The 18150-nt window shown below is 44.6% G+C and overlaps 1 protein-coding gene across 9 annotated transcripts in view; it reads right to left on the bottom strand.

The window, feature by feature from the left end:
* Positions 1-18150, bottom strand: part of KIF1B (kinesin family member 1B) — a 139787-nt gene that overhangs the window by 54133 nt on the left and 67504 nt on the right. For 5 of the 9 annotated variants that reach the window (XM_079986704.1, XM_079986705.1, XM_079986706.1 and 2 more), the window contains 9 exons: positions 17057-17095; positions 13149-13360; positions 8456-8535; positions 6502-6577; positions 3532-3611; positions 2784-2890; positions 2085-2168; positions 1350-1530; positions 56-128 (listed from right to left, as the gene is read on the bottom strand). In XM_079986704.1, the coding sequence (XP_079842830.1) occupies positions 56-128; positions 1350-1530; positions 2085-2168; positions 2784-2890; positions 3532-3611; positions 6502-6577; positions 8456-8535; positions 13149-13360; positions 17057-17095 (932 nt within the window). The remainder of the gene's footprint in view (positions 1-55; positions 129-1349; positions 1531-2084; positions 2169-2783; positions 2891-3531; positions 3612-6501; positions 6578-8455; positions 8536-13148; positions 13361-17056; positions 17096-18150) is intronic. The other 4 variants (XM_079986712.1, XM_079986709.1, XM_079986710.1 and 1 more) reach the window with 2 other exon arrangements.

Genomic DNA, 18150 nt, shown 5'->3' with positions numbered 1-18150 from the left:
TGGAAGTTTAGCATGTTGATTTCTGCAAGGACAGCTAGGAAATATTGACACCTACCAGCCTCTGCTGCTCCAACAAGAGATCTGCTTCCTCTTTTTCCTTCTTGTACAGAATCTCCATTTCTTGAAGTCTGGGGAGAGAAGTCAGACACCTGGTCAGCCTAATACAACCTGGGACTGTGGTTGTTGTGCCTAGCCTGGACTGGGTACCTGGCACCGAGTTCTCAGAGAATGAACTAGACACCTCTCAGGTTGAGAACCTTGAGGAGAAGATCCCCTGAGATCAGTGCTGAGGATACCCTTGTGGGGAAGGAAAGAAGTTCTGCTGAAGAACCCTTGTAGCTGTCCCCAGAGGTGTTGTTGGAACCCCCACCTCAAGAGCCCCAACACCAAAAAGGTCTGGGCCAAAAAAACAACATAACATGCAGCTTGTGAGCAATGGGGTCTCCATATAACCAATCCCTTCCATACCAGCACTTGTGGTCTAGGAGGCCAGAGTATATAAGGGCTCCCAATGGAACCATCCAGTTGTTGGAAACAATGAAGGTCCCAGGTCCCTAGTCTGCCTGTACTGCTATGGGGCATCTTAACTGAACTCTCTGTGATACTGCCCTTGAACTCTTGCCTGACCATGCTGCTGGTCCACATTTTGGACCTAGACTGATTCTCCATGCTTGACCTCGGTTTGGTTCAACTGCACTGCAGCTGCAACCCCACCTTCCTTGGTGAGTGTTTTGCTAAGATGCTTGTACCTCCTGAGACTGGATCCTGAGCCCCTGAGGGTACCCACTGGAACACAGTAATAGTCAAGGTGGAGACAGCAGATGCACCCCCACCACCACCTAAGAGCACCCATTTGCCCCACCTAAGAATTTCCTGGTGTGGGTGTGTGCAGAAACACATTTCTAGGTAGCGGGGTACTTTAAAAGGACTACGGGACCTTCAAGAGTCTTCTAAAAACTTATTTTGCCAGCTGATCAGTAATATTGTGGGGAAACATAAAAACTTCTGCAGAAACCAGAATCCTGCAACAAGCTAAATATATTATGACCAGTGCTCCATTTTAGCAACAAAGAAGCATCTCTCCACAAAACAAAATGTTGTCATGAGCCACTCTGCAAAACCTTCTGAAGCAAGCACCAAACAAAGGTTAACCGAAAACTACTCAAGAGCCTTTTCATAAGCAATTTCACTTCACAGCTAACATTCCAACTAAAAAGAATTACATGTGAAAGTTGTACCAATATTAAAGGATGATGCTCTACAACAGTTAAGCAGAAGAGAACAGCACTTCAGTAAGATGGATGGAGGGATGAATGGTAACTTGTTCAATGTCATGAAAAATGCATTACCTTTTCTCCATCTCCTGTTTCATATCAATTCCTTGTTTCTCCAGCAATTCCCTCTGAGCAAAAGTCCAATCTACTGGTTCTGAGGGAGTTTCTGCTGATGGAGTCTTTTCCCTTTCAGCCCGTGCTTGCTCAGGATGGTTGAAGCGGAACACGTGGTTTTTGCCCATAATAATACGATTTCCTGGACGGGCAATAAAAAGATTATGACCTAAAGGGTTCCTGTTTTTTGCTCTTTAACGAGAGAGAGCTAGCTGGGATTTGTTCAGCCATGTTATCCCCAGGCAATGAATTCTCAAGGACAGTCAAAGCCAGAAATCATAAAACCCTAACTCAAAGAAAAGATGACAGACCTATGGGAAGAGCCCAAAGCAACGTAGTAGAACACACGTTCTGCATTCAAAAGGTTCTCGGTTCAATCCTTGGCATCTCCAGTAAGAAGGGTCAGGGAACAGCTCATGGGAAAGACCTCTGTTGGACAGCCATTGCCAGAGAAGGCCAGGGGTAGTCAAAGTGATACCTTCCAGATATTGCTGAACTACAATTTCCACCAGCCCCAGCTTTCATAGCCCATGGTCAGGGATGATGGGCTCCAAGTTGAAAAAGACAATATGGGGCTAGATGAGCCAATAGTCTCTGGATAAAACAGCTTCCTGTATTTCTTTCATGGAGCCACAGTTTTCAAGACACTTAAAAAAACCAAAGAGTAACAAATTTAACAAATTCCAACGTCTTTACCTGAGCGCAGCTGGACAGGTTGCACCACTCTCTTGCCGTTGACATAGGTTTCAGACCGTTCACCAGGTTCCAGAGTAACAATCACTAGAACAGGAATAAAGAATACTCATATCACTGTTTTACTGATGGGAGAAATTGGAGAACCTGACCCCAGAGAACTTCTCCAAGCTCCTAGGTAGGGCCTGTAAAGACATTGTAAGTGTTTACAATGGCTACCAGCCCTGATGGCTATGTTCTGCCTTTGCTCTTGGAGGCAGCATGCCTCAATAACAGCTGCTGGGAATCACAGCAGGGAAGAGTTCTGCTGCTGTGCTCTGGTCATTTCCAAAAGGTATCCGGTTGGACAATAGAAGACGAGGATCCTGGACAAGATGGGCCTTTAGCCAGCTCCAGCAGGGCCCTCCTTATGGTCTTGTGTTGTGGGAAGGACAGGGGAGAGAAGTCTTTCCCACAGAGAAGAATATGCATATTCCAGGATTTCCACAGGAATGCCTCTTAAAATCCTTCCAAACAAGCCAGGGCAAAACCAGGGTGGAGTTTAGCTACATAATCCAGAAAAGGGCAGAGTTCAGCTAATCAGAAGTCCAAAGAATATCTTGCTTGTCTATAAAGAGCCGGAAGATGGCAAGTACCAATATAAGTAACAACAGAGGGCAGAGCAGAAGAGATATTTAACCAATAAGCAAGCTGCTGTCTCACCATCACCATTATGGTTTCTCTCGCTCCGGAAAATACAATGCTCCTCTTTGATGTGAGCCCCACTGAGAACGATGTCTTGACGCCGTTCAGCATCTGCCTGGCCAACCCTGCGTCCAGCAAATAAGAGTGTTTAAATTCCTTATAGCTTAAAAAAAAATTAACATAGGAATCTGCAATAAACAGAGAAGCTTGTGCATGTCATACACAGCTCTGTCATCTTCCAAAACCTTGCTGCCAGTCACTTCCTCCTCCCTGCAGGCCCCTGCTGCCTCATGTGGCTGCCTCACTCTGCCTAAGAGTAGGGCCAACCCTGTGGACCAATGACCTGATGACCATCGCATAATTTCAGATGGATTTCATTTTCCGGCTTAGCATGAGATTCTCATCCTCACTACCCATGGCAAAGCTGAAGCAGGTATTGCAAGGTAAGACTATGCTAATTATAATGGCAGTATCCTTCCCCACCCTGCTGCTCCACTCCAGCTTTAGGAGGAAAATGCCCAGCTAAGACAATCAGTCTGCTCTTCCTCTTCCAAGCTCCCCTGGCAATATTCCGCTTGGTAAAAAGCTCCTGCAACTCCAAATCTGACAATTAAACGTTAATCCCATGCATGTAAACAAGGACACGGGTAATTAAGTACGTGCTTTGTCTGACACTCAAGAGCTTAATATGACTGGATTTGCTTTGGGAGAGAAGAGAGAGACTCAAGGTGGCAGCCATCTGACTAAAAGCAGTGTTGCCTCTCACCTGGTTATGCCATCTTTGATGTAGTAAAGTAGGCACTCTGACATGAGGGGATCTTCGTTGAGGTTGACAAGGTGAGGTGTCTGAAATGAGGAAAAGCAATTAACTTAAAGATCAGGGCCTCTCTTCCCCCCTGTACAACTTCTTTAAAAAGGCAACGCAGCAGCTTCAAGGTCCAAATGCAACTTCAAATTACCCTCTCTCTCCTTGGGAGAAGACAAATCATTTCTTGAACAGATGCAAACTATTTCAGTACAGAAACAGAGTGATATCATAGGCAGAAATGCCTGCCAGTCTGTCAGCCAGTTAAGAAACATTAAATTGGAAGATCTACTCAGTGGATTTATACCAATCCCCCCCCCCCTTTAACAAGGGTTAGTAACTGGCAACCACTAAAAAAAAATAAAAATCAGGCCCTGGAGAGCTTCTTCCTGGTCCACTAGCCGCCAACCCAAGTTTGTCCTCCTGCTCCACTTGCCCAGAAATAGAAATTTCATGTGTGTGGAAAGAGATAAAGAGAAATAAAGGATGAGATGGAAAGTGAGCATATCAGCATTACTTGCATTTCAAATTGAGGTGCCTCCAAACAAATCTATTTGCTGACCACAACCTCTCAGCCTCAGATTTTGTCAAGGGAAGAGGAATTTCTACCACAGGATAATTACAGAGAAGGTTAGACTATCTGGAAGCTTTTATTCTGTGTTGTATGTGAAGAAGGGGGCACTCTTGTACCCCATGCTTCCAAGCCATAAGAGGAAAAAATCTAGGTACTTTGCTAGACGGCTAACACTCTTACTGGAACCTAAGAGAGTTGCTACCATCACTAAACCAACCTTCTTTGGGGAAAATACCCCACTGGAATCAGCAAACAAGTCACATGGCCTTGGAGTGAAAATCTAGCCAATGGAATGCCAGCAAGCACAGACAAAAGGGAAAAACACAAAACATCAGAACAAAAACAAAACACAGAAAAATGGACATTGACACCCAGCGAACACTCTTCATAGACTCTAAGGAGCTACAACAAGCACTAAACCAACCTTCTTTGGTGAAAATAACCCATTGGAATCAGCAAGCAAGTCACATGGCCTTGGAGTGAAAATCTAGCCAGTGGAATGCCAGCAAGCACAAAGAGGAAAAACACAAAATGTCAAAACAACAACAAAAGAAAACATGAGACAGACAACAACAAAGACAAACACTGAAGATGCCAGTAACTCTAGTTCATTAACTAGTGTTCCAAGACTTCCACAGTTAAAATATGCCACCTTACAGCATAAAACGAAACTATGAGAACTCTAAGGACCGGAGGGTTCAGAATCAGGAAAAGGCCAACCACAAGCAACAAGAGTATCAGGATGGATGGGACAGGGAAAGGGAAGAAGGATCAGTGTCTATTTTCTAATTCCATAGGCAGAAATCTCTACTTAAGCATCTGTTTTCTCCACCTGCACAAACCTGGTCAAGAGCAAATGCGTCAAAAGACTCATCAAACAGAGCTGATGGCCTCTGAGGGAAGATCTACATGGAGAGAGTCCAGAAAAATGAGAGGAAACAAGAGGAAAGAGGGAGCTGAGGGGAATGGAGCAATAACCACAGTGAGAACTACTGCAAGGTCCAAAATTCCAGGGGCCCCTGAATAAGGAGACTTCACTGAGCCCCCTTGATGCAGCCAAGGCAGAATGTGCAAAACAAAACTTCTTCCACACTAATTTCAAAGTCTTTTCAGCACTTCAGAAGACTGAGAAGGGATTTGCTGATGAGTCTTTGGGTTCTTTGCCCATCTTGGGGACACAGGAAAATGCCCAATTACAACAACCTCTGGAGCCTGACCTGATAAGGACCATAATTCAGTGGCAGAACATCTGGCATGCATGCAAAAGGTCCCAGGTTCAATCCAAGGTATATCCACGCAGGGCTTGTCTAAGATCCTGGAGAGCCACTGCCAGTCAATTTAAAGAATGCTGAGCTAGGTGGACTGGTGGTCTGACTTGGTATAAAGAACAGCAGCTTCCTACATTCCTATGATAAAGTTATGCATAAAACTGGCTAATGCTTCACACAGGGTGGCCAAATATTATTTGTTTCACCTATGTGCCCTATATAAGTTTTATGAAAAGGTTCCTGAAAACCCGCACATCCAATTTCAGCACACATGAACTTCAAGACATTCTGAAATCTACCAGTAGCACTGGTAAACTTTTGCTCAAGTTCTGCTCCAAAGGGTATGTTTAGGGGTATGCATACCCCTGTGTCCCCCCAGAAAAAAGCACTGACTATATTAAGTAGGTAAATATGGGGAAAGCTAAATGTCACTTAAAGAAGGATCTGAAATATTTTCCTTGAGGCTTGAATGTGTTTGTTTTATTTGATGTTTTAATGTGGCACTGTGGTCTAACCACAGAGCCTAGGACTTGCTGGTCAGAAGGTTGGCAGTTCGAATCCCTGCGACGGGGTGGGCTCCCGTTGTTCAGTCCCAGCTCCTGCCCACCTAGCAGTTCAAAAGCATGTCAAGTGCAAGTAGATAAATAGGTACTGCTCCAGCAAGAAGGTAAACGGCATTTCCGTGCGCTGCTCTGGTTCGCCAGAAGCGGCTTAGTCATGCTGGCCACATGACCCCGAAGCTGTCTGCGGACAAAACCCCAGCTCCCTCGGCCTATAGAGCGAGATGAGCACGCAACCCCAGTAGTCCGCAATTGGACCTAACGGTCAGGGGTACCTTTACCTTTTAAACCACTTTTGAGATTTTTTCTTTAAAATAAAAAAATGAAATTAATAATATTAATAGTAATAGTAATAAATCTCAAGGGGGGAGGGGAATGGCACCTAGAAATTCTATTGTGGCGACCGTAACCCAGGTTTAAGGTGCCATTTGGCATTTGGCTTATGTATCTGAGTTTCTAACACTGGTTAGGAGCCAAAAAGCCCAGTAATGGGCAGTCTTCACAAAACAACTCAACAGCACAGATGTACCTTTTTAGGTGAGAAAACACCAAGGGTTCCTCCGTCTTCTCGAATGGCGACTCCCATCTCAGCCAGCAAAGCCTCTCTATAAAGGAGGGAAAAGAAATATCACTGAAATATATTTATAATTCAAGCTTCAAAACACAGAGGGAATTAGAGGAGCTCATAATCATAAAATACAAGGTTAATGTGATGGGACAATGAGCTACTTGTGCGTAAAAGGGTTAGTCCCTCGGAGTTTGCTTAACGTAGCAAAGCTCTGCCTTGAGCGGGGCCCTTGGACATGGCTCCGTCAGTCACTGGTAGAATCCGACAGTGGGCGCTTGCGGAAACGTTTCCAGCATAAAAGCTGCTTGACGGAAACGCGTCTCCTAGATTCCCTGCGTGACAGCTTCCGGCGAGGGGTGGGGGTCGCTAAAGGGGGCCTTGATACCTCCTCACTGTTCTCACTGGAAGTGTCCCAGAGCCTCCCCTCCGACTTCCTGTCCCTTGAAGCTCCTGCTCCCCCCCTACTGGTTCCCTCTTCTGCTGCTGAGTCTCTTCTATCCTCCTGGAGCCCTTCCACCACCTGTTCTTCCGATGGCAGTTTCCTGACAGTTAATAATCATGACATACAGTTGTGATGGGACATATTTATTTCAGTACTTTCTGCAGTGGCTGGCGGTGGCTTTCCAGGATTTCAGGCAGGAGATGCTCTCAGCCCTGTCTGGAGATGTCAGGGAGTGAACCTGGTACCTTCGGCATGCAAAGCATCTGCTCTGCCACTGATCTACAACCCTCCCTCTGGCAGATTCACTTACTGAAGGGTCGTAGTTTGATGATAGTGCATTCCAATTTGTGCAACAAGGAAATTTTTGACCCAAGGTCTCCTCCAACCCTAGGATAACCTAAACAGGCAAAGCTGTATTGAGATTTAGGGCAATGGTGGGGAACCTGTGGCATTCTGAATATTGCTGTAGCTCCCATCCGCTCCCGCAGAGTACAGTTCAGGGATGATGGGAGTGGAGGGCCAACAGTGTCTGTAGGGCCAAAGGTTCACCCACCCACCCCTGGTTTAGAGCCATTTATTTTTACTATGGCAAAACCATCTGGAAATCCTTCATTCTCTACATGTCTCTATGCTACACTCTCTCTAGCTCTCCAGACAGATTTCCTATTTCTAGCTGTGACATTTGAACCTTCTCTACTCTGCAGTTACCTGTCTTTTTAGTCTCCCTTTCTTTGCTTCCTCCCTCATGCTCTTTTATCTCCTCCTGTTGTTTCAGGCACTTTGACCATGTAACTCCTCACCCCATTTCCGACAATATGGTGGGTTTGGGTTAGACATACTTTTGAGGGGGGTTTTTATTAGATTCTCACGCTTCAACAAAAGCCTGGCGCAAAATAGCAGTGTGAAGGGTGGAAGCAAACAACCAACTCTCAAGTAGGTATGGACCAGGGTGCCTCTGAACACCTGCTCAGCTCAAGAAATGGTTCCTTGGGCCAGAGCTGAGCTCAAAGTCATTTCACATCAAAATACACTCCTGATGCCTGTCACATAAACAGCTTCATTTGCTAAAGCAAATGAATTTAAGGCATAAAACAAACAAACACAATGTTGAGGTTGCTATAGTTAAAAACAACCAGAAATCCTTGGCTAGTCTACTCCAAACCACCCAGAAATCCCCCAATAGATCCTAATCTACCATTCTTCTACCCCTGTCTCACACTATATGTCTCACACCACCCTCTCACATGATGTACGCCAAGTCTGTTAATATCTCTCAAATCCTTCAGCAACAAAGTCATTCCTGCAGAACTCTGGTCTTAACCTGGTCTGTTAGGTCCTTTTCTGTGACTATTCCTCTACTCCTTTTTAGTAAAAGTCTTCTCCCTTTCCAATGAGATTTAGCTGCAATCCTGCCCTCATATGGCTTAAGATCCTCCAAGCAAACATAGATTGTGGTTTTATGTATGTGCCAACCTCTCCATCCTAATCGCCTCTGTCTTCCGCAGTTTCTCCTCCCATGTCTCATTCAGCTCTGCAATGATCTTCTCAGATTCCTGCAAAAAAGTCCAACAGAGAATTAGAGGTATGTACAAGGAAGCTACATCTAAATACCCATTTTTCACCAGCCTACTTGATGAAACAAGTTTTTACATTTAGCTAAATCTAAAAATGAAACAGAAGGATAAAAATGAACAATAGGAAGATAGTGAGCAGCAAATACATTGATCAACTTGCAATCCAGAGTCTTGGGTCAAATCCTCCATCTAATGAAGGATGAATTGGGCCTTGGAGCACCTTTACAAGATATGTTTTGTATGCCACCTAGAGAATTTTACAGATGGGTGGCCATATAAATTTAATAGGAAATACTGCTTATGAGGCTGGCAAATTTTAAGAGCACCTGACCATGCTACCAAATCTGCTTGTGTTAGAAGTCCTGAGAGGTCTGATGCAACAGAACTTGCTAATAAGGTGCCAAATTTGCAGGAATATCATCTGATACAACAGAACTTTTCAAGTGGGTGCTACGTTTTTCAAGTGGGTTGCTAATCATGGAATGGATCACTTCCTGTTTCTTCCCCAGGAAGATGCACACACTTGTGCATGTACATAAGTACAAATATGCTTTCACAAAGGAACCTGGTTTGCATGTCACAATAAGCCAAACCATGGCCTAGTATGAACATGCAAAATCCAGGAGAGCCAACCATGGTCACTCCCCCGCACCCTGGTCATTTTGCTGCTGTGTCATGTTGAGCTACACCACTATTTAGCTTAATGCTGTTGATGCTTGACTCCTCTCTCCAACAGCCAAATGGTGCCAAAATCTTCAAGAACCCGTAAGGCAGGGATGAGAAACATCAGGCCTGAGGGCCAAATGTGCCCCCCCAAGCCTCACTACCCAGCCTTCAGGACTCTGCCCAAGCCATGTCCTGTCTGTGCCCAATTAACTGATAATGCCTCTGACCTGCTTGGATGGAGAGATGTGTGTGGAATGTGCATATTGAAACATCTCTGCCTTTTTTGCACAGTAGAAATGGAGCCTGTTGTACAGATGTAAGGGTCATATCCTTTGCTCCTCCCACTTTTTCCTCCAGACTTGCCCACCACTGGCATATGGTCCCCAGGAAGTAATACAGAAGGAAATGTGTCATTCTGGCTGGGTGACAAGTTCTCCACAATAAGGCATGGTGGAATATAAACCACTGAAGAGCCTTCAAGGAACACCATGCAGGTCCAACACCAACATTACTCCAGAATTCTGATTTCCGCCCCCCTTCAACAGCAAGTCTGGCAACTTGTGCACAAATGGTCGTTTGTTCCCACAGCAACTGGTGGGAGGGGAGGGAATGTTTCTCCCACTCTCATTCCCCTTTGGAAAAGACAAATATCAGGGCTGTTTTTCAACTGTGGAAGCTTACTCTAAGAGCCAAGAAAACAGAGGAAGAAATAAAAAAGATTGGTGGGGGGGTTATGTGAAGAGAGGTTGGAATCCCTTGTAACAGGAAACACACTCTTATTTATCAATGCCCCAGTGGGGCTAGAGATGATCTGCTCATTTCCCTCAGTCATTAACTTGTCAGAAGATGCTGCCTTGCCAAGCTGCTTCTATCCTCCCGTTCCCCTTCAAAATGCCGGAGATGTTGCCTTGAATGCTGATGAAGGGGGAAGACTCACAGGCAGGCCAGCCCAGACATTAAGTTGGGGGGGGCGTAATATGTTTGAAGACGCCACTTTATGACAGAGCGCCAGGCAAATGCAGAGACAGCACTGTTATCTCCATGTCAACGGCATTTTTGTAAAAAGTGCAATGTGCGTGCTAGTCCATCCAAATTGCCCTGGCAGCTTTTCAAATATGGGAAGAGGAAAAGAAGGGAAAAAAGGAGGAGGGGTAGGCAGTATTTAAATTCACAACATTAACCCGCCTGCTGCTTCACATGCCCAACCGTGGGGGAGGAGAGGGAGGCTTTGGTAAAAGCCGAAAGATTGCTGCTGTGCCCTTTTGATGCTGTTCCATAGACAAAAGCCTCCATTGTCCATGTATGGGGGGTGGGGGCAGGCATTCTGTGAGCACTTCACATTTGTAATCTCCGGGGTCCAGGTCTTGGTGCTCTGTTTTCCAATGTGACACTTCCAGGAAAGACTGAATTATTATTGCTGAAATAAACTCTTCATTTTCCTCAGCTCAACTGAACATGGAAATATATTTGTAAGTCTGCCACTCAACCAGTGACTTTACATGCCGGTATCCTTATTTTATATGAAGGCAAGCAAGAACATCCCAATAAAAGGCCAGCGATTTCAATCTTCATCCCACACAGGCACACTAGCCCTGTTTGCAAAAATAAAAAATGCTTAAGGAGGCATATGCCACCTTCATCTGCATTGCAGGCACTGGGCTAATGGCCTTTTGGGTTTCCAACTCTACAATTCTATGTTCATTGCCATAAAAAATTAATCTCAACCAAAGGATGCACATATTGAGGAAGGGCCGTAGCTCAGATGTAGAGCATCTGCCTTGCACACAGAAGGTCCTAGGTCCAATCCCCAATGGCATCTCCAGGTCGGGCTGGGAAAAGACCCTTGTCTGAAGCCCTCAAAAGCCTCTGCCAGTCAGTGTAAACAATACTAAGTGGGATGGACCAATGGTCTGATTCAGTACAAGGCAGCTTTCTATGTTCCACAGGACATTCACAATCCCTACTGCAGTTCTGACGTCAGTGCTCGTGGAGAACTTGATCCAGGCATTTAAAAACTGTCCCATATATCATGCTGGTTGAACTGGTTTTGAGTTCTGGCATTTTGGTCATGCTGTCTCTCACTGCGTGCCATATTGTTAGCCTGACAAAGAAGCAGAACTGAGGCCTTCTTGAAACAGGGTCTCTGCATGGTCCCAGAGTACAATCGGAAGGTATAGGAAGCCACAAATTTGAGCAGATCTGGATCTGTCTTGTCCCTGGATGGGAGGACCTCTTTGGAACCTGAGATCCACCCTCTCAAAAGCCACAATGGAAGGAAAGCAGGTTACAACAATGCAACATACTTGTAGTCCTCATTACACAGCCTTAGCAAGTTGGCTCCATTCAGAATTTATGGCTTTGTTAAGAGACACTTTAGATGATCAAGGAATTTCCATACAAATTTGCTTTAGGAATGAATGGATTTTAAGCATCCATAAGAAACTAAGTGTTAAGAGATCCATCTAGCCCAGCACCGTATTACTAAGCATAGTAGCTAACCAGATGCCTCCAGGAAATCCACAAGGAGTCACTATCTCTCTCTCTCTAGTGTTTGCTCCCCAGTAATCGGTACTCAGTGGCAAACTGCCATCAGATCTACAAGTCACACAGATTAACCATGGATAGCCTTATTTTCCTGTGCATTAGTCTGATCAACATTGAAAGATACCAAGCCAGTGGGGATCATGACATCTTGTGGCCACTACTGCCATTAATTTGTTAAGTATCGTGCTATGGACTTTCCTTTGTCCGCCCCACATCTCCTGCCAATTGATCAATTTCATGGTGTGGTGGGGATAAAAAAAACCAACTCTTTATCCACTACTCCCCCCCCCCAGCACTTCTACTTGAAGTCCATGACTTGGCTCCTCAGTTTTAGTTGTATGATTTTGACCTAGCCAGGACTGCACCAATTTCAAATCTTCCCAACCATCAGATGGCTGTTGAGTTAGCATTTACCAAAAGGAATGAGTTCACCTTGCAAGTACCACTAATGTATTTTTTTTTTTGCTCTCTTTGGAAATACACCCAGGAATGCTTTTGGAGACAAAGTGGGACCCCAACAACATCCTGCAAGCAGCAGCAAGTATTTAGTCAATGATAAAAAGCAATCATTTAAACCACTCTTGCTGAACCCACAGCTGTGTGTACGATTAAAAAGGGGGTTTCTATTAGTTTTGACAAGTTGATGATTCAGGGCAGTGTGGAGTTTTCATTTTTATTAAATTGTTGTTCTGCCCCCTTCCTAGGAGCTCAAGGCAGCAGAGATGGTTGTATCTCCCATTCACTCCACATCACAACAATCCTGCTGCAAGGTAGGTTAGGCTCAAAGACGAGAGTGGCTCACTAGAAAAGGTGACTAGGGCTTCCTCAACTCTAGTCCAGCACTCTAACCAAATGGAAGTTTTGGCAAAGAACTTAATCAATTAATATATAAGCAACTATGCTAATAAGTAAGTCTGAATATCCTAGCATACACCACACAATTCATTCTGCATTTGAAAAGGGAGGAGTGAGTGGATCTTCCTGCTAATGAATGTTCTGCTTAGCTCCTGTCCTCGCTACTGAGATTTCACTAGAACTGACCAAATATCTCTCAAGTTTTAAGAAACAAGGAATTGAGGTCCCCTCTCCCCACAATGAAAGCTCATTCTTCTTCCAGGCCTGCGCTCTGGTTTTGTGTTGGAAGGCTACAGGATACACCCAACCCCATGTCGTTAACTGTGCACAGAACCAAACAGGCACCACCCCAAATGTATAGATCAAACACATGGCAAATACTGAAGTAAGGAGGATGGCCACAGTGGAACTTCCCCATCACTCAGAAACCAGGGTGTCCTTTGCTCTGGATTACTGAGACTGATACTTCTGGGGTCCTGATGCTTACCTGCATGTAAGGAATATGAGGAGGGAGTACATGTCCGTACCTTCAAACGTTCGATGGCTTCCTCTCCTCCAGGCGTAGACATGATCCGTTCTTGGATACTGGAGACTGACGTTAAGCCCACCTGACTGCTGAGAGAGCAGGAAGATGGGGATGCAGTGAGGGAGCCCATGGATGCTGTGGAAAAATGGCCAGGACGTTGATTCTCTGATGCTAGCAAGTATCTGTGTTTATTGTTCTGAAAATCTTTCAGATCTGAGAGAGAGAAGGGAGGGAGGAAGGGAGGGAGGGAGGCAATAGACAGGAGGGGAGGCAGAAATACAGGGATGGAGAGAGGAGAGGCCAAGGAGAGAAGAGCAGAAAAAAGGAAGGTAGGGAGGAAAAACAGGAAGGAGACACCCGTATAAGAAAGGTAGCACACAAGCAGCAACAGAGACAGGTTTAATAGGACTAGATGGCAGTTCTGAAACAGATGTCCTTCTAAGAAGCTTTGCCTGTTTGTTACACTCATTTGGCATGGCCCTGAATCAGGTGCCTCCTCACTTGATGGGTGGTTGGAATCCATGAGGGGTAGGATCTTTTTCAAGGGTGGCACCCCAGTTTGGGACTGTTCTTATGAGGCGTGCACCTGCTCTTTAAGAGCTAATTGTCCCTCACCACTAGCAATGCCAGCCTAGCAAGATGGACCAATGGATCTGATTCAGTGTAAGGTGGCTTCCTGTGTCCCTATGGGCTAGATGGGCCAATGGCAGCTTCATATGCTGGTTCCTCCACTAATTATCAGACCACGCTGTGACATAGGGACTTGCATGCATCTTTGGATAGGATGGGTTTAAGGAAGGAAGAACTCATGTTTGGGCACTTCCTCCTTCTTCAGCCTATGCTTAACAGGTCAAATATGTAGAGAGTACAACAAGTAAGTTGTGTTTTTTAAATAAGATGTGGGGTGAGTTTTAATTTGGTTTGAAAACTGCCATCTATAAATACGGAAAAGAGCAGGGAGGTTGCAAAGAGAGGAAAGATTCGGGAACAAGAGAGCCGCCAGGATTCGGCAAGCGGGCAGGGCAAAGATGGAGTTGACCAGACCTCCTGTGGAATAATTCATGCGTTCACAGCGGGGCGGGAGGGGGGACGACAGGGAGGAGACAGGAGTTGCACTTGCTGCGACTGCTACACAGTTTGCACAGAGCATCATCGCACCCTTGCACCATGCATGGTTCTCCCTCCATGATGCTGCAGCTGCTGGTGCTCAAGGCAGAGTTAAAAGCCGGCAAGCTGGAAGCAGCATCAATTAAAAAAAAAGAATTAAAAGAGAGAGCGAGAGAAAAAATGCCCCAAAGCAAGAGCCACTCTGGAAAAAATTACACTGCCAAGTATCAGAGTTCAAGGAAATTCCAGACAGATCTCTCTCATCCACCATGTTATTTGCTTCATTTAGGAATGGCAGGAGTAATGGGCAAGGCTGCAACTCAGATAAGAGTATCTGATACATATGTGTGTTTGTTTGTGTGTGCTTGATTGTGTAAGTATGTGTACACAGACAAACACAACACCCTAGTGTTCTGATTGTCAATTGTTTAAAATGATATCAATAATAATAATAATTTATTTGTATCCCACACATCTGACTGGGTTGCCCCAGCCACACTGGGCGGCTTCCAGCACATATAAAAACAAAATAAAACATTAAACCTTAAAATCTTTGCTATACAGGGCTGCCATCAAATGTTTCCTAAATGTTATATAATTACTCATCTCCTTAACATTTGATGGGAGAGCATTCCACAGGGAGGGCGTCACTACCAAGAAGGCCCTCTGTCTAATTCCCTGTAGCTTCACTTCTCACAGTGTGGAAACAACCAGAAGACCCTCAGTGCTGGATCTCAGACTATTTTTATATTGCTTGCTATAACCTGTCCTGGGACCTCTGTTGAAGGGTGGGTAAAAAACCCCTGTAATAATAGTCTATATTGGGGGGGGGGACTGTTTGTCCGTCTAGCTGTTCTCTATGTGTCTGGGCACATCTTAAGATATCATAACCAATTTTTGCATGATGATTTTGCATGATGATGAGATCATGGTTGTGTCTATGTTTGGACACAATTGAATAACCTTTTGAATGAAGATATTAGGCAGATATCAGACAGTACTGCATTGTGCTGTCGTTTGTTTCTTAGAATTCCATAGCAGTGTCGGGTGCAAGGCTGCTAGTAATTGATTAATTAGTATTATAACCACGGCTTTTTTCAGCCAGAACTTGCGGGAACTTAGTTCCAGCACATCTCAGGTGGGCTCCATTGCCACTGTAAAAGAACAAGGGAGGCGTTCATGAGTTCCAGCACCTCTTTTTCTAGAAAAATAGCACTGATTATATCCAATGCTAGTTCTACTCAGAACAGACCCCTGAAGTTCATGGACACAACTAACTTAGGTTTGCTAAATTCAGTGGGTCAACTCCGAGTATAACATAGTTCGGCTTATATTGTAAATCACCCTGTAATCTTCGAATGAAGGGTGGTATAAAAATGTAATAAGTAAATAATAATAATAATAATAATAATAATAATAATAATAATAATAATAATAATACAACCCTAAATAAAGAAATACTATTTGAGCTAAGCCACCAGTGCTCCCCATTCCCTAAGGGAATTTTTAAAACCCATCACACTGGTGGAATCAAAGGGACGCAGGTGGCGCTGTGGGTTAAAGCCTCAGCGCCTAGGACTTGCCGATCGAAAGGTCGGCGGTTCGAATCCCTGCGGCGGGGTGCGCTCCCGCTGCTCGGTCCCAGCGCCTGCCAACCTAGCAGTTCGAAAGCACCTCCGGGTGCAAGTAGATAAATAGGGACCGCTTACCAGCGGGAAGGTAAACGGTGTTTCCGTGTGCGGCTCTGGCTCGCCAGAGCAGCGATGTCACGCTGGCCATGTGACCCAGAAGTGTCTCCGGACAGCGCTGGCCCCTGGCCTCTTAAGTGAGATGGGCGCACAACCCCAGAGTCTGTCAAGACTGGCCCGTACGGGCAGGGGTACCTTTACCTTTACCTTTACCTTACTGGTGGAATCAACTCAAGTCACCTCAATTGCATCTTGTAAAGACAGAGGCCTTTTGCATGGTGGTTTGAATCCAACTCAGGACTAGGCCTACTTAAATCAACAGATATGCCTAACTTCAGTCATCTGAATACGTTTGGCACTGGATATAGCCCTCTATCTGAGATTAAGATGCCATCTTAATGTTTGCCCTTGCGTTTCCAGGAAAATCCAATTCAAATTCCCACGTATATTTGAAAGTTATAAAACAAGGAAAGGTTTTCTTTCCCTAAGAGATATAAGACAGTAAGGAAAGAAGTGCTGCCTTAATGAATCATATATTCGCTGTATATCCCGTTACCTCATTATCATTGGGTATGGTTCTATTTTTAAATGTGAGAAATATCTTTTCATGGGGATTGGGATGGGAGAGGAGTGGAGGGGAAAGAGGAACACTTGGGGGGGGGGGCGGTCCTGAATGAAAATAAACTGAAAAGTGCCAATTCCAGCTCTTTTCAGCTGGCAGTGCACTTACAGTTTAAAATGGAATTAAAAAAATTCAATATCTGTTCATGTTTTCTTTTTTCAAAAACCAAAACAAAATGCCACCATCTTTCTTCATTTGTTGCCATAAATTGCATACTTTTATCAAAGTTATGGTCTCAAATCCTGTTAATTCAAACCAACTCTAGTGCCACACTGTTATCACTCCTTTAAATACAAGCTTTGAGTTTGCGCTCTGCCCAAAAGCAGCCTGAAAAATTGAAGTGGTTGGCAAGGGTTCCATGCTGCTAATGTTGGTTTTTAAAAGGTTCTGCCTGGGATTTCCCTGCGAGGAACAGCATGTAAAGCTTGCTTGAAAGCTGGCCCAGCAAAAGCCAAAAAAGGTTAGAAAGGTTACTAATTCCACAGTACACACATTTGCCTCCACTTCCAGAGAAATCGTCCAATGCATCAACTGGAGGAAGGAAGTTTAGAAGGGAAGATACAAGAAGGGTAAAATATCTAGGATTAATAGTTGACACAGGAAAGGGAAGAAAAGCCCAGGCACTGGATACAAAGAAAATATCAGATTCTCAAGCAATTTACCTAGTTTTGTCACAATCAGGGAAGGGGGGGGGAATCTCAAAAAATCTAATGCTGTTTGTTTCACAGCCTTTTCTTCTTTCATCCATTCTTTTCAAGGCAAAGGCATGCAATGCATACAGATTGTGGCCTCGTTAAGCGTGATTAAGTCAGAATGTCTCTTGGCAGACAAATAAGCACCCACAACCCAAAAGGCCAAAGCTCAACATCAATTCTTAAAGTCAGAGTTACTTCAAATGCATTCACAAATACACTGATCTCTTATTTTAAAAGTTTCCTTCCTCCCCCCTCAACCCCTTGAGAGAAATAAGTAGACATTTTTTACAAATGCCCTGCCACCCACATTGTAAAAACAGTCATCCTTAGCCAAACAGAGACCAAATTCTTACATTCCTGGTGCTTTGTGTGGTTGCCAGATCCCATTGCTGAATGTCATGGCAACCTCTGAGCAGTGAAAAGAAACGACAAGATCATGCTAAGCAGGAGCGATTCATGTTCTGAGATGGAACCACTCTCTCAACACTAATGGGAGTGTTGGGAGGGTGGTTCCATCCCAGACCATGAATTGCTCCCCACCACATGGGCCAGTACAGCCCCTTCCTCAGTAGATTCACTGAAATTAACAGACATGACTAAGGTCAATTAATTTCAGTGGGACTACTGCCTGTGGGACTAGGTTGGATATAGACCTATGTTTGCTTATATTGATCTGCTTGATTTATTTATTTTTGTTTTCATTTTTTTGTCATTTGCACACCACCCGATGTATTCATATGATGGTGTAGTATACAAATTGAACAAATAAGTAAACGATTATTTTCATTGTGGCCAGGACGTGGGGAATGCCAACCTCACTATGTTGTGAGGTGGATAAAAAACTCTTGGAAGATTGTTCCTTGGGGGTGGGAGGTGTTTTAATATTTTCAC

Source organism: Podarcis cretensis (assembly GCF_951804945.1).
Source record: "Podarcis cretensis genome assembly, chromosome: 8".
NCBI lineage: Eukaryota > Metazoa > Chordata > Lepidosauria > Squamata > Lacertidae > Podarcis > Podarcis cretensis.
This window is presented reverse-complemented; position numbering and strand designations above follow the sequence as displayed.